This window comes from Akanthomyces muscarius, chromosome 3, assembly GCF_028009165.1.
Source record: "Akanthomyces muscarius strain Ve6 chromosome 3, whole genome shotgun sequence".
NCBI classification, from domain to species: domain Eukaryota; kingdom Fungi; phylum Ascomycota; class Sordariomycetes; order Hypocreales; family Cordycipitaceae; genus Akanthomyces; species Akanthomyces muscarius.
In genome coordinates, this window is record NC_079243.1 from 2,091,558 (window position 1) to 2,106,888 (window position 15,331).

Here is a 15,331-nt window from a genome sequence, read left to right on the forward strand (position 1 = left end):
TTGACAACTTGAGTGCTTCAAAAGTTGGCGGTGGAGCAACACATGATCTGTGGATTATTATTAGTGCCTCGCGGACTCATTATTAGTTAGTGATCCATTGTGCTCCTGGTGATCATTGGCCTTGGTGGCAAAGACCACCAAACCTTGGTCCACGCGACTCTGCAATAAGAGGCAGGTACCGTAGCCGGGAAATAACACTAAATCACCTTGAGGAACTTTGTCTTTGCAGTTTCACTATCGCCCAACGCAGAAGGTCAGTTGTCAAAGCCGTCTATCTATGCCGTTGTGCCCGATCTGTCGTGTTACCCAGCCACGACTGCCACTTTGTCTGCCTTGTTCCAGATAAGCCTATCGTTGTCGCCTAGACCATGGCAATGTCGAGCTAAACATGGCGCGAACATGAGCTAAAATCCACTGTCAAGCAGCCTTTTGGTGGAACCGGTGGCCTAAGAGTCCGCCGAAAGGCGGGCGATCTATGGGGGTTGCGAAGCGGCGTGCGGAAAGCGGCTCTACGTTACCAGGGCAGTTGGTTGGCCTCTCACATTCGCTCTGGCTCTGGCAACTTGCGTAGGCTCTGAAAGGTGCGAGTCTGTTGACAATTCATTTTCCCCTCGCTGGACAGCCGGCAGTTTGCAGTTCCATTTCCCAGTTCCTCATCTCTCTTCACCCGCCTCGCGAAAGTTCCTGGTCTGCCTTTTCCGGTGCTCGCGATACGACAACGGCTGTTCGGCTCTATAGTGCCCTTTTCCATGCACCCGTAAATATCGCTGTGCTCCCGAGGCATGCTACCTGCCCAAAACAGTAAGTTCGACTTGTTGGCAGCCAAGCAGCACAGCAGGCAGCAATCTACAGCAAAAAAGGATACGGGGCATTACGTGATGCGGTGCGTAATTAATAACAGGAATTATACAATTAAGCCATGCCCACGCCTTAACTACGCGGCAGTTGTCGTTGTGCCAGGGAATGTATCCGACGCATGGTGGGCTTCTCCACGAAATGGCGTCCGGGGCTGTGTTGAATGCCGCTAGACAGAACGTCACCTACCGTAAATTCCGATCGGTCAAGATTTACCAGTAAGCCTCTGTGCTCGGACAATGACAACAGCCGCTGAGTTTAACAATTATGTATTACATGCTACGCGAGCGAAAAAACTGATACTGCAGTCCTATCTCTTTGTGTCGCTTGAGCGAGCTGTTTCACGCACGACTCGCGTCCGTAAATGCGCATTGAATGCGAGCTATATAACCCTGTTTGGTAAGGCCGAGCGCTGCGCCATGCCAGCAGGGCGTACGCCAAGGCGCGAAATCGACGGCGCTGCCTGTCAATCTGCACGGCGCGTGTGGCGTTTCCTGGCGCGTCGCCGGTTTGCGTAGCTGAAGGAACAAGATTTTACTTCCAATTATTCACAAGGTAACTCCCCTATAATTCTAAATTCGATGGCTTCGGATTCAGTGTACACTCATCTCAGCGCTCCGTCTCTACCTTCAGACAAGCCGGTGGGTGGAACAGATGCCCGCGACGATGTCGGACAAAGAAGGCATACAGCCCGCCGGCGATGTATACAGCTGCAATGCTAATGACAAGCGGCCAGTGGAATTGCTCGGGACGGGAAAATGCAATCGTCACTGCAAACGAGAGCAGCTCAAACAAATTCTGAAAAGAGGCTTCGACACTCGAAAATGCGCCTCGATTGCCGTCTTCGACTTCCTGGTAGACAGGGTTAGTGAGGGAATTACTGGAGGACTTTAAGCGGCGTCAACAAACCTCTTGAACTATGGTTTGTGCACAGAGATCGTATCCCCATAGGCCGAGACGGCTCAGCGCAATGCAGACGATGAGCCCAGCGACCGATGTCCATGCGTGATGAGCATCGGTGCCAAAGCCATCGCGAAGAAACATGCCTAGTCCAAGCGTAAGGCATATCATTTGCCAGCTGAGGCTCCATATTCCACCGCGGATAGGGCCCATGTAGCTCATGAGCCGCGGGGCCGCCCACGTAGCGCTGAGCTCGATCACGGTGCTGCCCGTCCTGGCGATGCCGACGTGCAATGGCGTGAAGCCGATAGACAGGAGAAAGGTGATGAATTGTCCGGAAAATGAGAGAACTGTGAAATAGAGCAGGGATAGAGAAAAGGAGGGTAGAAATGCTGAGTGTCTAAAGTAGTCGGTCAAAGACGAAATAGGGACAATGGCTGCCATGAATGTCCTGAAGCGAGTGACAACGGACGGTGAGGCGGCATCCTGCGCCGGGAAAAGATCCGTGTGATTATTTTGCAAAGCGTTAACGTTTTTATATACCTATATTTCGTTAGTGTTTGTCACGCAATGGCTTTGTGTGCATTTATACCTTGGCAATGCAGCTATATTCAAAAGGCACCGACGACACATTCATGGCAAGCGTAGCCCCAATCGCGAAAGGAGTCGATATCGTCGCGATGAGTGATATGGCCAACGGCCCCAACAGTTTACACAGCAAGTCAATCCGACGCATACGCGCATTTATGACTAGTTCACCCAGTTAGTATTCTGCTTCACGCACTACTCCAGCGCTGGGCCAAAACGTTTTACCTCGTCGCCAGCCCTCATCTTCTCCCGTCATGGCCACGACCCAATCCCGCTCGACGGCAATGGTATTCGCCATGGCCGCCACCTTTTCCACGCCCGCCAGCGCGCACAGCAGCGCCAGCAGCACGCCCACGACATGCGGCGACGCTTCTGCCGCGCGCCGCTCCGCCAGCAGCCAAAGGATCCCGCAGCTCGCCGCCACGGGCAGCCGCTGGCCGACAATGGACGCGCGCACGACGCGCAGGCGGTGGCCGCGGTCGATCCGCGCGCCGACCGGGTGCGCGAGGGCAACGGCGGCGAGGCTGCGCACCAGCGCGTACAGCGACATGGGGAGGAGCGTCTGCGGGAAGATGGACGCCAGGAAGAGGACGGCGCCAAACTCAAAGAGCCGCGAGTTCCACGCGGACAGGGTGTGGGAGACGTAGAGCCTGGACTCGAGGCGGCGGCGCTCATGCACGTCGACTTCCTGCTGCGAGGCGGCGGCAACATCGCGGCGTGGATCGGCGCTGCTGCCCAGGAGCGGATCGGTCGCGCGCGCCGGCGGCGGGTTTTCGTCGTCGGAATGCATGGCTGAATGGCAGCTCAGACGGTCAAGACCAATTTCTGGTTACATTCGTTACTTTCTAGTGATACTTCCGACGACCGTCTTTAAACAAAAGTTGTGCATGGGGGGCCGCAAGGAAAGGTGGTCCGACTCGGAAACCGGTCAGCCGGCGCAACTTTTGGCGTTGTTGACGCTGAGAACCTTGATAGTAAAGTCTCCGCTACAAAGGGATCTGCCAATCATACCAGTCGTCAACACACATGGTTATCGATGTGGAACAGAATTGCTGGTGAGTTTTGACATCGAGGTGGCCAGTACTGTCTTTACTTGTCATGTAAATAAGGAGGATGCTCCAGCAACTACGAAACTAGTTGAGCGACCAGGCAGCCCGCCCTGAACCGTTCGATGCACCAAGAATTGGTAGATCTGCAAAGACTTTACGGAGTACATCGACGTGCGCGTTGCTTCCCTCTCATGAAAGCGCGCCGAAAGCTTGGCACAGATTTTATGGACAATTAGGTTGATTCCCTCGCGGAATCTTCGAATGAAGTTTCGTCCGCTAATGTCTTTCAATACGAGTTTTTCTAGAACTCAGGCTAGAAGCAGCTAACCACAAGTGTCGTGTGCCATGTGCCCTAAAATAGAGCCTCCTGCTCAGCTGGATGCGAGATCAGGCTACACGATCGCGCCCCCCATACCCAGCATAATATCATAAGGCGCTGCAGTCTTCACGGTCCAAACTCCAATGGCGACACAATGCGGACTGCCGAGATTTCTAGCGACGAATATCCCATTTTCGAAGCCTGCGTCTTCCGGCAGTCGGCGGCTTACAAAGTGAAAGCTTGTCATGATGTGAGTGTTTCAGGAGAGGACCGGTTCTTCTGCATTGCAACCTTTTGTTAATATAGCAGTATAAAAGTGGTAAAACATACCGACTGCATTTTTCAGGCCGCAAGAGCAGCCGTATGGAGCTGATGCCATGCATAAAACGCCGTTATGGAACTGGCCGAATCTGGGCCATATTGATCGTAGCTCGCAACCCTGCCTATACGATCGGAAAGCCCCATGCAATAAGCCTTGCTCGCTTACATGGTCACAGCTATGCAATGTTGACAAACGGTGTTGCGCAGCTTACAGGTAACTAAATTGTGAGCTGAAGAGAAGACCATGTACGCTTTCGTATTCCACCGCCTCGTCTGTCGGCCAAGTCAAAAAGCGTCTGGACAGTGATCTTTTGCAATCCAGCGCCTCTACCACTCTGCTCGTCCATAACACTCAAATCTAACGCCATCTCAAATTGAAGTATTCATCGTTGACGGGCAAATGCCTCCAGGGTAACCGTTTCGCCGACCACAAGTGCAAGGTTCTTCAGTCCAGGCCTCATCAGGAGTATCACGTCAACGAATGCATCGACCTTCAAAATGTCGGGTATGCGCCCAATATACATCCGACCTGCTTTTCAAGCTACTCCTTCTGACAAATTCGATGCCGTTTCAGCTCACTCAACATGAATTTTCCTGGCAGCTGCCGTCTCTATGAGTATGTCCCCTTTTTCACCTCACCCAAGTCATGGAAGCGCACTCGTCTGTTCGAATGTCAATGCTGCTGACAATCATTAATTGGATACCAGTGTCATGGCAAAGTTGCGGCCGACTTCGAAACCTACGACGGCGATGGAAAGGTCAGCCCCGAATGGGACTCAGCAGCTGGATATTGCCACGGCACCAGCCGGGGACGGTGGGCCAAGGTCAAGTCCTTCGACTGCACCTGGAAGGACTAGGCAAAAACACAATTCCTAATTTATAATCGTTTGACTGCCGTTACTTCTAGTGTACAGCATAGCCGTATTTCTTTCTTCCAACTTGGCTTACAAGAACGAATCTGAGACACATCGACCTTTGAGGAGCCGTATCTGGCGCGGCATGTCTGTCAAGCTTCAAAGTGGATAGACTAAAGAAGCACTTAAACACGTTGCTGGCCATTTCAGCCTTGCCTTTAGCCCTACTGATGTTTGTTGTCCGACTTGTGGCGCTGCGCGGAGGGCTCCCTTTTGCGACCTAGTCGATCGGCCTAGCAAATCGGCCACGACTAATTGTATGGGCTAAAAAACAACGCCTACTAAGAACTAAAACGTATAAAGCTTTTTTATCTAGTGTCTTCCTTTTCTCACTTATACTGGAGTTGTTTCCGGGATACAGGATGAGCCGCTGCAGAGTGGCTGGCGAGACCGGGATCCCGGGATGGCCACGCACGGATGACGGCACACTGCAGCTTGGCATCATAGGGCAAGGATCGATGGCTAGTTTTGAGACATTCAAAAGTTGCAATACATCATAGAAGATTCCTGGCTAATCAATCTAGAGTTTTATTTGTCAGTTGAGGGGGCTGGCTGCTTTGTGACACGGGTGGGAAGCGCCCAGTTGCGGCGCGTGATGAGTGCCTCAGACCATAGTTCCTTGCCGACTGCCGCGTCAGGAAATACGCCAAGCAACACATGAGAATGGACGAAAATCCGTCTCTGAGCAAGTCGGTGCAAGCCTCAGTGCACGTGACGTCGATGTCTACGCGGTCTTCTTTTCAAGAAGTCGATAGCATGACAACTCGACACACGGCTGTCCAGAACTAGTTATGGGCCAGCCTCGAAATTGAGTGTTACACGAATGAGGATTCAAGAGATGCGGCAAAGATCGATCTTATTGTATGGATTTCAGCTGTCCTCGACTGACTGGCCTCTATCCATTGGAGTCGGAACATGCCAAGCGTTAAAAGGCATGCGCTGCTGTTAGCATGTTAGCATCTACAGTTTTCGTTTACAGATCGGTAGGCTAAGCAGGTTTGCATCTTGTTTATGAGGCAACGTTAGTCGTTTGTCTGTCTGTCGGCGCTGAACACTTCCGCCCTCCGGCAAAGTAACTGACGTCTTACTGCCACTGCAACCATGTTTCCAAAAGTCAGCCCCTTTGGTGCCTAGTCATTTTACTTGAAGGGTAGACAAGCTGTGCCTTTGTGAAAGGGATGCTTTCGATGTGGTACGCTGGAGGTGTGGGCTGGCCGCCGCCACAGCGCGTACTAGTCTGCCGCAAGCCGTGAAGAACAGGCCCTGTGTCGGGAGATGGAGCCTCCACCACACCGTGGGGAGCTCCGGGACGGACGCCTTGGAAGGACGACATTGGCGAATCGAAGCATTGGTCCGCTGCAGGTGTCACTGCCTCGCATCATCTGCAGGTCGTCGGTAGCACAGTGTTAGCGCCCGTCGATGAAGCCTTGTCCGTGTCTCGGCCTGGCAGGTTAGGCGATGGGCAGGCGGTCGAATGCATCATGTACAGCAGGCTGTAGCCATATGCGTTTGGCAATTTTTTACTGCTTTTTGCAGCGGAGGATGCCCGTGTTTTATCCCATGTCCCGGCCCATCAGATGGATATGAAACCGGACACATGGAAAAGGCCGTGATGGCTGCGGGTCGACGAAACGCGTTTCTGTCACAGGAGGGGGGCTCCGTGTTGAGAGCTGATGGAGAATGAAAAAGCGGCGCACGGAGGATAAGAATGAAGAGGTTGGTTGGTTGGCCGTTTGCTGGGCGTTAAGTTATTGTGCAGCTTTGACAACGGCCAGGACAGCGACGAGGAGCAGGACGAGGGCTAAGCAACTAATTGGCCGCCATGGCAAGCCCACGCCCCACTGAATCATGGTTAGCTCAGCGCCTAGAAGGCCTACAAGGCCTAAAACTACGGCTAGAGGTCCAGAGGCTAGGTACCTACCTACAGGGAGCGAACAATGGGTTCAGCGCTGGTTGGGACTTGGGTGGTTGGCACCTTGGTGCAATTTAGGGGTCTTGTCCGCTGGCGCTGCCCGGCATCCACCGTAGGATACAGGGCATCAACCGCTAAAACTTGCTCCCACGCTAGCTCCTCCCAGTTAGCATCCTCACGGAACAGCTTCTGCCACACTACCAGCCTCACAAGCTCGTCCGGCCGGCCATTCTCCATCTCCCACCTCTTGTGTCAACTTGCTTCTACATCTCCTTTTGATGCAGCCTTGAAACCCGCTCGTCGCCCATCATCGCATCTGCAGCAGCCCCATTTGCTCGACATCTGCTGCCCTATTTTTCGCTGGCCTCCGTCTTTGCTCGTGGTGCCTTTCTTCTTCCCTCCACCTGCAAGCCTCTCGCGAAACGACTTTTGCCCAGAATCCCACCACACACCACACCTGTTCAGCCGACCGGACCCCCCTTTCCGGCCCTCTTTGCTCGCTGCCCACGGCCATCTTTAATCTCGGCAACCTACATTCAATCTCGCGATTCCGATCCGAGACTCTGCATAGCTGCAGCTACCATTTTACTTTAATTTCGACGCCGCCCAGAATTCATCATGGCTCAACCAGGAGGAGTCCAGTCGCTCAAGGCGTGTGCCCCCGCCTGAAGATAGCTATGCGGAATCCAAAAATGCTAACCTACTATCCAGTGCGTCGTGACCGGTGACGGTGCTGTCGGCAAGGTGCGTCTCTCCAAGCATTCGAGATGCATTCTCCTTCTGCAAGATGCTTCTGCTAACTTACCCGTCCAGACATGTCTCCTCATCTCATACACCACCAATGCCTTCCCCGGCGAGTACATCCCGACAGTGTACGTGCCCTCGCCGATCCGTCTCCGCCCGCTCACCCGCTCTGCAACTGCTAACGCGCATTTCTAGGTTCGATAACTACACTGCCAGCGTCATGGTTGATGGCAAGCCCATCAGCCTTGGTCTCTGGGATACTGCCGGTCAGGAAGATTACGAGCGACTTCGCCCGCTGTCCTACCCCCAGACCGACGTCTTTCTCATTTGCTTCTCCGTCGTCAGCCCTCCTTCCTTTGACAACGTCCGCGCCAAGGTATGTACCCAGGCAAATTCTCCAGCCGAACCCCGATCAGGGACTGACCAAGCTCCAGTGGTACCCTGAAATCGACCACCACGCTCCCAACATTCCCATCATCCTCGTCGGCACCAAGCTCGATCTCCGCGACGACGGCGCCACCCTCGACTCCCTGCGACAGAAGCGCATGGAGCCCGTGTCTTATGAGCAGGCTCTCGTCTGTGCCAAGGAGATTAAGGCTTACAAGTACCTCGAGTGCTCTGCTCTCACGCAAAGAAACCTCAAGAGCGTCTTTGACGAGGCTATCCGGTAAGCACAGGCACTTGTTCGAGGCATACAAGTGCAAATCAACTGACCTGCGCAGCGCCGTCCTAAATCCCCGCCCGATGGCCTCCAACAAGAAGAAGACCAAGTGCTCCATCCTGTAAACGACCGTCCACCTCCCGACCTCACGCTCGATTCAAACATCATCATCCGCAACGCTACACGACGTTATTTCTGCTACAATGCGAATTTTGCGACTGACTGCCTGGGTACATATCAACTGATAACTGGAGTCCTTGTGTGTTATGGATGGGCGAGCCTTGCAACGCAATAGACAGACAATCCCTTTTCCAGCGAGATACCAGAAGGGCCTCGACCACCCAATCAGAGTGCCTTATGACTTTTTTATTTCCCCTCTTCATTCTTCTTATCTGGCGCATCTTATAATCTGTGGAGGGCTTTTGATTTTTTAAAAAGTCTTCCTTTTTTATTACCTCTTTGTTGATTTCTATACAACTTTATATACAAGTCGTCTTTTTTGGTTTCTAAATGCCAGGTTGTTTCTGCTGGGTGCTGCAACGGGTGTTTCTGAGCCCTACTTCAGTGTAATGGGCTTCATTTTCTTTTTTCCACATGAAAGCTATATCAAGAGAACACTTGCACATTACAGAGCCTAATTTCAACTCGCGCGGGCTGAAAAATCGGGATGCTCCTGAGAGGTACTCGCAAGGTAGGCATATACGCAGGCACAATCCTTAATAGGGATCATGGCAGCTATATCAATTTGTATCAAGTCTCGCTTCGATTTAACTTTATATGCATCATATTCCAAGCCAAGAAACAGTATATCAATCCAAGCAGTAAACGCATAAAAAGTCTTTCGTCAACGCCATATCATACAAAACAAATATGCTTTTCTTTAAACCTCTTTTCCAACACAGACGCAGACCACCACGACAAAGTTCATGATCTCCATCGATTCAGTCAAGTCTGCCACATCTATCGACCCCAGCCTCCACGGCCACGGCCACCACCACCGCGTCCGCCGCCTCCGCGACCACCGCGTCCACGGCCACCTCCACGGCCTCCACCACCACGGCCTCCCCATCCTCCCCGTCCGCGGCCGCCACCATACCCTCCACCACCGTTCAGGTCCTCCTCTGGCGCGTCGCTGCCCATCTGCGCGCGACGGCTCGGGTGAATCTGCTCATCCATGTGCTCCTGCTGCTCCTCCACGGTGCCGCTCTCGCCCTTGCCCTCCGTCGCCGCCGCCGCCCCCGTCTTGCCCGTCTTTTCCTTTTCGATGCGCTTGGCACGGTTCTCCTCTAGCTTGATGTTCTTTTGGCGAATCTTTTCCGATCGGTTGTCGCCTTTGCCGCCGCCTCCAGCACTACATTCCTCCCAGTCAGTACATGGACTTGCCTTGAAAAAGATGTATTCAATTGGGGGGAGGGAGAAGAAAACACTCACGACAACTCGACGTTAATCTTGCGCGCCTCCGACTGCCCGTCGTCAAACATGCTGTGGTGGAACTTGTCCAGGCAGGTGCGCTGCTGGAAGACGTGCGCAAACTCGACAAAGGCGATGCCCTTGCAGGTGTGCTTGGTGTCGCCCTTGTTGGTCAGGCACCGCACGGCAATGGGCGACAGCGTGGCAAAGTGCGCCGAGATGCTGGCCGCCGTCGCCGTGTACGGCAGGTTGCCGACAAAGACAATGTGGCGCGCCGCCTTTTCAGGCTTGCCCTCCTCGGCATCCTCGTCGCCATTGGCTGCGTCGACGTCCAGGTCAATGCCGTTGCTGGCGCCATTGGGGATGGCGTCTTCGGGGGCGACAGTCGTGGTCTCATCGGACGAGGGCTTCTTGTTCTTTTTGGACTTTTTCTTGGGCGCCTCTTCCGTCTTGTCGTTCTTGTCCTTCTTTTCCTTCTTGCTCTTCTTGTCCTTCTTCTTCTCTTCGACCGCGGCAGTGGACTCGTTGCTCAACTCGCCATTGGCGGCGGCGTCCGACTCGTCGTCCTCCGCTTCGGGAAGATCCTGAAGGTCCTTGCGCTTGTCCTTCTTCTCTTTGCGGCTCTCCTTCTCGCCCTTTTTCTTCTTCTTGTCTTTCTTGACCTTCTTGCCGGTGTCTTCTACCTCGTCGTCGCCGCTGCGCTTGCGCTTCTTGGTAGAAGGGTCCGCATCTTGGTGAGTGTCGACTGGCTTGTCTTCAGCTGCGGCGACAGCCTCTTGCGCACGCTTGCTCTTCATTTTTCTTTGTGCAAGTAACTAAAATACTAATTATTGAGGCTTGTCGGAACTCGACAGTAGCAAATTGGTCCAGAAGTTTTTCCCATCCAGTTTTGAAATTTTAGCGGGGCCGTCCCAGAAAGTGGCTAGCCGCATGATATCCAGGCTTACATAACCACTCACCGCTGCACCGCATCCATACAGTCCCATGATGGTTCTTTTCCCTGCAATAACATGGGTCGATTGACTGCGGATCAATGAAACTGATTATGAGGATACAAATCCTTAGACTTGATTGAGCTTGTCCTCGAGACAGTACATATAACGGCTTCCCACCTGGACTACGTCCACTGTTCGTGTTCATGTCGTGTGGCACCGTACCCATACCATGCACATAGGCAATACCCTGCAGCGCACAAAAACTCGCAATCGCCCAAATAACATCGTAATTATTGCTACCAAGTCTAATATGGCCATAAGCCAGCTCCATAAGTTTCTATCTCGAATTTAAGACTCATAATAAAGGTGGCACCCCTATCGGCTTTTCCCCTGTGCCCTCAAGATAACCATATTATAACGTTACATGATCCGCGTTTTGACCTCGAGCATTTGTACTGGGCTTCAACGACACCATCGCGCTATTCCGGCCACGATCCGCCTACCAACTATCCAGCCTAAAATCAAAACGACAAAGTTGGCCATGTAGTAGCTCACCTCTGATCCGCCGGAGACAACAGGTAGACTCGTCGGAGCAAATGTCTCCAGGACATTTGCTGACGTCTCTTTAGCGTTCGAAGTGGCATCGGCCAAATTGAATGTGCGATTGCCGGTATTGACTGGCGACATGGTAGTAATTGGCCCATTCGAGTCTTGCGTTAGAATATCTGACGCCATGCCCATTCGATACCCATCCACCCGTGCGCGCAAAGTTTTCTCCCCCAGATCTTCCACTTTTGGCATGGGCGTTTGCCAAGGTGACTTTTCCGAGACAGTCAGAACAGACGTCTCGAGAGTTCCATTTGAGTTAGGCTCAATGATTGTGACGAACAGAACAGGTGGTCCGCCCCCGATGGGCAGTACCCGTGTAGTCGCAGCAGGCTGTAATGTTGTTGTTGCAGAGCTCTTGCTGGGCGGCGGCACTGTCTCAATCCCTGGGATATGGTTCTTACTTTCACTGCTGGCAGTATTTTCAACCTCGTGGCCAGGATCAGACGACAGGAATGAGGCAGCATTGCTGGGATGCTCCTCGTCTGAGGCAGTCTGGGATGACTTGCTCTTTGATGTTGATGCCACCGAAGCCGGTGCTCCTGTTGCACTTGCGGCGTCGAAGTTGTATCCATAAGATGGCATTAACTCCGTCGTAGCAGTCGAAGAGGAATATGAAAGTGAGGTAGAGCTAAGGGTAGAAGCACTTGACGTGCTGAAAACACTCGACTTCGAACTTGCCTGGGGACTGACGGAAGCGGCTTGATCAGATGTGCCAGCGCTGTATTCTGGAGGGGCAGCGTCGACATAAGAGGCAAGTGACATAGGTGTAAAAGTATCATAGGCCTGCGGCAAGTTCTCTGTTGTATATGCAGGCGGCGTATCGGGCTGCGAAACGGCGTGCGTGTGGGAGATAGTGCTCAGTGTAGTTGAGGACGAAGATGTCTTGGTGGACTTGGATAACGAGGAAGTAGAGCAAGCACCATCAGCTTCTTCAGAGCTTTCTATCGTCTTGGAAGACGATCTTGTGTCGGTAGAGGTAGTTGCAGAGGTACTTGAAGATGTAACGGACGAGGCAACTGGGGAAGTAGCTGAGGAGATGGAAGAGCTGACTGTTGACCTGGTAGATGTTGTATCACAGCTGGAACTTGGGCCTGTATTGGTGCTCGAGGCGGGAGACAGTCTTGCTGTTGGTGTCTCAGTTTCTGTAGCATTGAAGAACGTCTTCTGTGCGGGTAGTTTGGGAAGGTGCACATCGCCTCCATAGCTGCCATCTCCTGAACAAGACGTAGAAGTTGTAGTGGCCTTTGGGGCTTGCTTTGTGATGGGCTCCGATGTTTCGCAGGACGAGTTCTCGGAAGTTGACGATGTAGTTGACGTTGACGAGACTCTCGACGATGACGTGGTGCTTGACATTGAAGCGGTGCCTGAAGTCGAAGAGGTGCTTGAAGTTGACGATGTGCTTGAAGTTGAAGAGGATGATGATTTGTAAGAAACACTCGCAACCGCCTCCGATGATTCATCGCAAGACGAGGCAGTAGAGCTCTGGGCAGAGGTGTTGGCAGCTGTTGTATGTGTTGAAACTTGATGAACTGTTGGCTGGCAGGCACTGATGCTTTGAGAAGAAATTGGCTCTGTTTCTTCTACGCAACCGCATCTTGTCGAGCTTGCATACCTTGATACCGCAGGAGAGGAAGTGGACGTTGTCTCACAATCACTGCCCGTTCCATGTGCAGCAGAAGGTCCATCTTGCCCAATCTGCCCATCCTGACTATCCTGACCAGGTAGGTGATCGTCGGACACTGTGAGCGGTCCGCCATCGCCACTGGGTAGGGGAGGACGTCCTTGGAGCTGTGTCACAGTCGGGCCTGCGGTTGTTCCAGAGCTATCAGAGGCAAAGGGGCCGAGCTGACCGTCAGGGAGTCCGGCAGCCTGCGGAATATGCGTGGCAAATGTAGTGGGAGATGATAATGAAACCGTCACAACGCCGTCTGACCCAGCATTGCAATCGAGAGCGAGGGTAAGCTTGTTGTCGATGACAAAGTCATGAATATTGTTCAAGTCTGGAGGGGAGCCTGGAACACCAGAATCTTGGGAGAGCTGACGGCCAGACAACTTCTTCGATTGAATTTCGGCAGGTAGAAGGGGGCTGATGTTTGCTCCTCGACCCGAGCAGGACAAGATAGCACTGGCAAGTGCCGGACCATAGTATCGTGACTGACACGAGCTGAATATGCAAAGAAAAAGAGACTGAGCATGTCAGGTACAGAACCAACAAATTCAGATCGAGCTCAAACTTACCCTTTGCTGTGCCACGTCCTTACATATATTCGTTAGGTCGGTAGTAGAATACTCTTGCATAAGAGATTTCGTGCAGTCCTGAGCGCACTCTGGCAGGCCTGTCAGTAAAGAAAGATAAAACAAAAATCAGCAGGGTGGCTTACCTGGAGACTCTGCTGCGGGTGCTTGGCTACAATGGCCCAGCTAAGGTAGCATGGCGGCCAAGAACGATGCCCGTTTCATCATTTCCGTGGCAGAATGTAACATATGCCGATGGAGTGTAGTAGTGTGCTAAAGCGAGAGAATACGGGATCCAAAAAAGAAGAAGAATGGCTTCCAAAAAAGAGTAGAGCTGCTCGATGAGAGGTGGACTGAACGTTGATGATGAAGGAAGAGAAGAGAAGAGGGGGAATGCGATGGCAAGGCGGGGAGGCAAAGAGGCCTGTGTCCGTTTGCCAGCTGGCAGGCAAGGAAGGCGGCGACCAGCGGCTCGGCAGCGGCTGGCCAGGCGACAGGCAGAAAGAGGCGAGCTCCATGGCAGCATCGGCGAATGATGCGAAAATTCGCTAGTCGTCCAAGAAAATTGCAAAGGGAGGTACAATTAATACATATTTGCAGCGCGAAGATTGGGTGCATTCGGGACGCCTTCATTTGAATGTGCCGCTGTTGGGTGCGGTACAGGGTGAGTGGGTATATACATTTAGAAAAACAACAGCGACAAAGGCTTCTCCTCGTCGGTATATCTATCCTGAAATTCCTTTCTGCAAATAAATTTGGCAAGCGGCATCATCGTGTCTTTCATGTCCATGATTCCACGCTTCTTCTGGTCAATGTGCGAAGCGTCAACGACAACGCGATGCAGGCCCTCGAGTGACAGAGCACCTGTAATGGTATTAGCGGCAAGCAACAAAAAGGATCAAGAAAAATGGGCAACGGGCACATGCCATTGTCAATGAGCTCGGATAAACGTGCCGGGGTTCCAACGACGATGCTCACACGCATCTTCTCGAGGAACTTCACCTGCTCGTCGACCTTCATGTGCTTTGCAAACTGATATCGGTGAGAAATGCGTTAATTAGTAGGCCTGGGAGTTACGTACCAGCTTTGCAACTGCAATTTCCTTGGAGGCAAATCTTTTGACAGCTCTGCGCGGGTGTTAGTTGACACTGAATATGTTGTCGGCATCCATACACGTACCTGACAATGTCGGCAGCGCGCAGCCCAGCGCCAGTGACAATAATCGAGTGCGGGTTTCCCTTCTTCTTGGACGCCTTGGCCAAGCTGTCTGGGTTCTTACAAAAACTGCCCAGAAAATCCGGCAGCTTCTCCAGAGTCCTTTGCTCCGTAAAGACGGTAGAGTCTGTGATGGCATTTGCTGCGCATGCCGTCAGTGACACCGGCTCAAATCGAACAAGAGCACGCCTCATGAGACTGGCGTTTCACTTACCGGAGACTGTAATATCGGATAGCTCTACGGGACTGAGATCAGTGCCAAATCTACCAATCTTTTGCGCTAGATAGTCGGCCAGTAGCTGGTTGTCCATCCGTGAGAAGAGCATGTTGAGCCCGAGTTCAGTGTCGAGCGACTCATCCTCTGCCGAAAACTTGCTCTTGCGCTTTTTCTTATTCGTCTTTTCGGGAGCTGCCTCCTCGGCGCGTCTTTTTAAGTTGGCCATCGTGCTGGTGTCTGATTATTATGCCAATGCTCTTCTGTCGAGACTCGAAGGCGCAGAATTTTAGGTACCGGCGTACAGTGCGAAGCTAAGGGGTGGCAGGATCTGGGTGGCGTATTCTACAGTGCTCAAGACGCTCACACTGTAGCAACACTGACTGTGGGCCGCTTGTAAGTCAAATTCGTTTCCTGGCTGTCTATGATTGTATGTTCATGACAAAAATT

The 15,331-nt window shown here is 52.6% G+C and overlaps 6 protein-coding genes across 6 annotated transcripts; 2 read left to right on the forward strand and 4 right to left on the reverse strand.

Annotated features, from left to right (window-relative positions):
* Nucleotides 1-1,464: 1,464 nt before the first annotated feature.
* Nucleotides 1,465-3,133, reverse strand: LMH87_002028 (uncharacterized protein; the record flags this gene model as incomplete). The annotated part of the gene is made up of 4 exons (XM_056193416.1): nucleotides 1,465-1,707; nucleotides 1,765-2,298; nucleotides 2,348-2,505; nucleotides 2,569-3,133. 4 exons carry the CDS (start codon nucleotides 3,131-3,133, stop codon nucleotides 1,465-1,467), a joined length of 1,500 nt encoding a protein of 499 aa, XP_056050457.1.
* An 823-nt stretch (nucleotides 3,134-3,956) lies between these two features.
* LMH87_002029 (uncharacterized protein) lies at nucleotides 3,957-4,889 on the forward strand (the record flags this gene model as incomplete). The annotated part of the gene is made up of 7 exons (XM_056193417.1): nucleotides 3,957-3,961; nucleotides 4,029-4,072; nucleotides 4,274-4,278; nucleotides 4,443-4,537; nucleotides 4,607-4,648; nucleotides 4,740-4,790; nucleotides 4,838-4,889. The coding sequence occupies 7 exons, from the start codon at nucleotides 3,957-3,959 to the stop codon at nucleotides 4,887-4,889; spliced, it is 294 nt and encodes a 97-aa protein (XP_056050458.1).
* Nucleotides 4,890-7,476: 2,587 nt separating this feature from the next.
* Nucleotides 7,477-8,388, forward strand: LMH87_002030 (uncharacterized protein; the record flags this gene model as incomplete). The annotated part of the gene is made up of 6 exons (XM_056193418.1): nucleotides 7,477-7,509; nucleotides 7,570-7,602; nucleotides 7,672-7,730; nucleotides 7,798-7,978; nucleotides 8,037-8,269; nucleotides 8,325-8,388. The coding sequence occupies 6 exons, from the start codon at nucleotides 7,477-7,479 to the stop codon at nucleotides 8,386-8,388; spliced, it is 603 nt and encodes a 200-aa protein (XP_056050459.1).
* A 591-nt stretch (nucleotides 8,389-8,979) lies between these two features.
* On the reverse strand, nucleotides 8,980-10,470 carry LMH87_002031 (uncharacterized protein; the record flags this gene model as incomplete). Its single annotated transcript, XM_056193419.1, has 3 exons — nucleotides 8,980-8,998; nucleotides 9,360-9,614; nucleotides 9,695-10,470. The coding sequence occupies 3 exons, from the start codon at nucleotides 10,468-10,470 to the stop codon at nucleotides 8,980-8,982; spliced, it is 1,050 nt and encodes a 349-aa protein (XP_056050460.1).
* Nucleotides 10,471-11,020: 550 nt separating this feature from the next.
* On the reverse strand, nucleotides 11,021-11,799 carry LMH87_002032 (uncharacterized protein; the record flags this gene model as incomplete). Its single annotated transcript, XM_056193420.1, has 2 exons — nucleotides 11,021-11,107; nucleotides 11,164-11,799. The coding sequence occupies 2 exons, from the start codon at nucleotides 11,797-11,799 to the stop codon at nucleotides 11,021-11,023; spliced, it is 723 nt and encodes a 240-aa protein (XP_056050461.1).
* Nucleotides 11,800-12,352: 553 nt separating this feature from the next.
* LMH87_002033 (uncharacterized protein) lies at nucleotides 12,353-15,110 on the reverse strand (the record flags this gene model as incomplete). The annotated part of the gene is made up of 9 exons (XM_056193422.1): nucleotides 12,353-12,581; nucleotides 12,830-13,404; nucleotides 13,456-13,544; nucleotides 13,599-13,624; nucleotides 14,154-14,316; nucleotides 14,379-14,484; nucleotides 14,534-14,579; nucleotides 14,632-14,809; nucleotides 14,882-15,110. 9 exons carry the CDS (start codon nucleotides 15,108-15,110, stop codon nucleotides 12,353-12,355), a joined length of 1,641 nt encoding a protein of 546 aa, XP_056050462.1.
* Nucleotides 15,111-15,331: the final 221 nt, after the last annotated feature.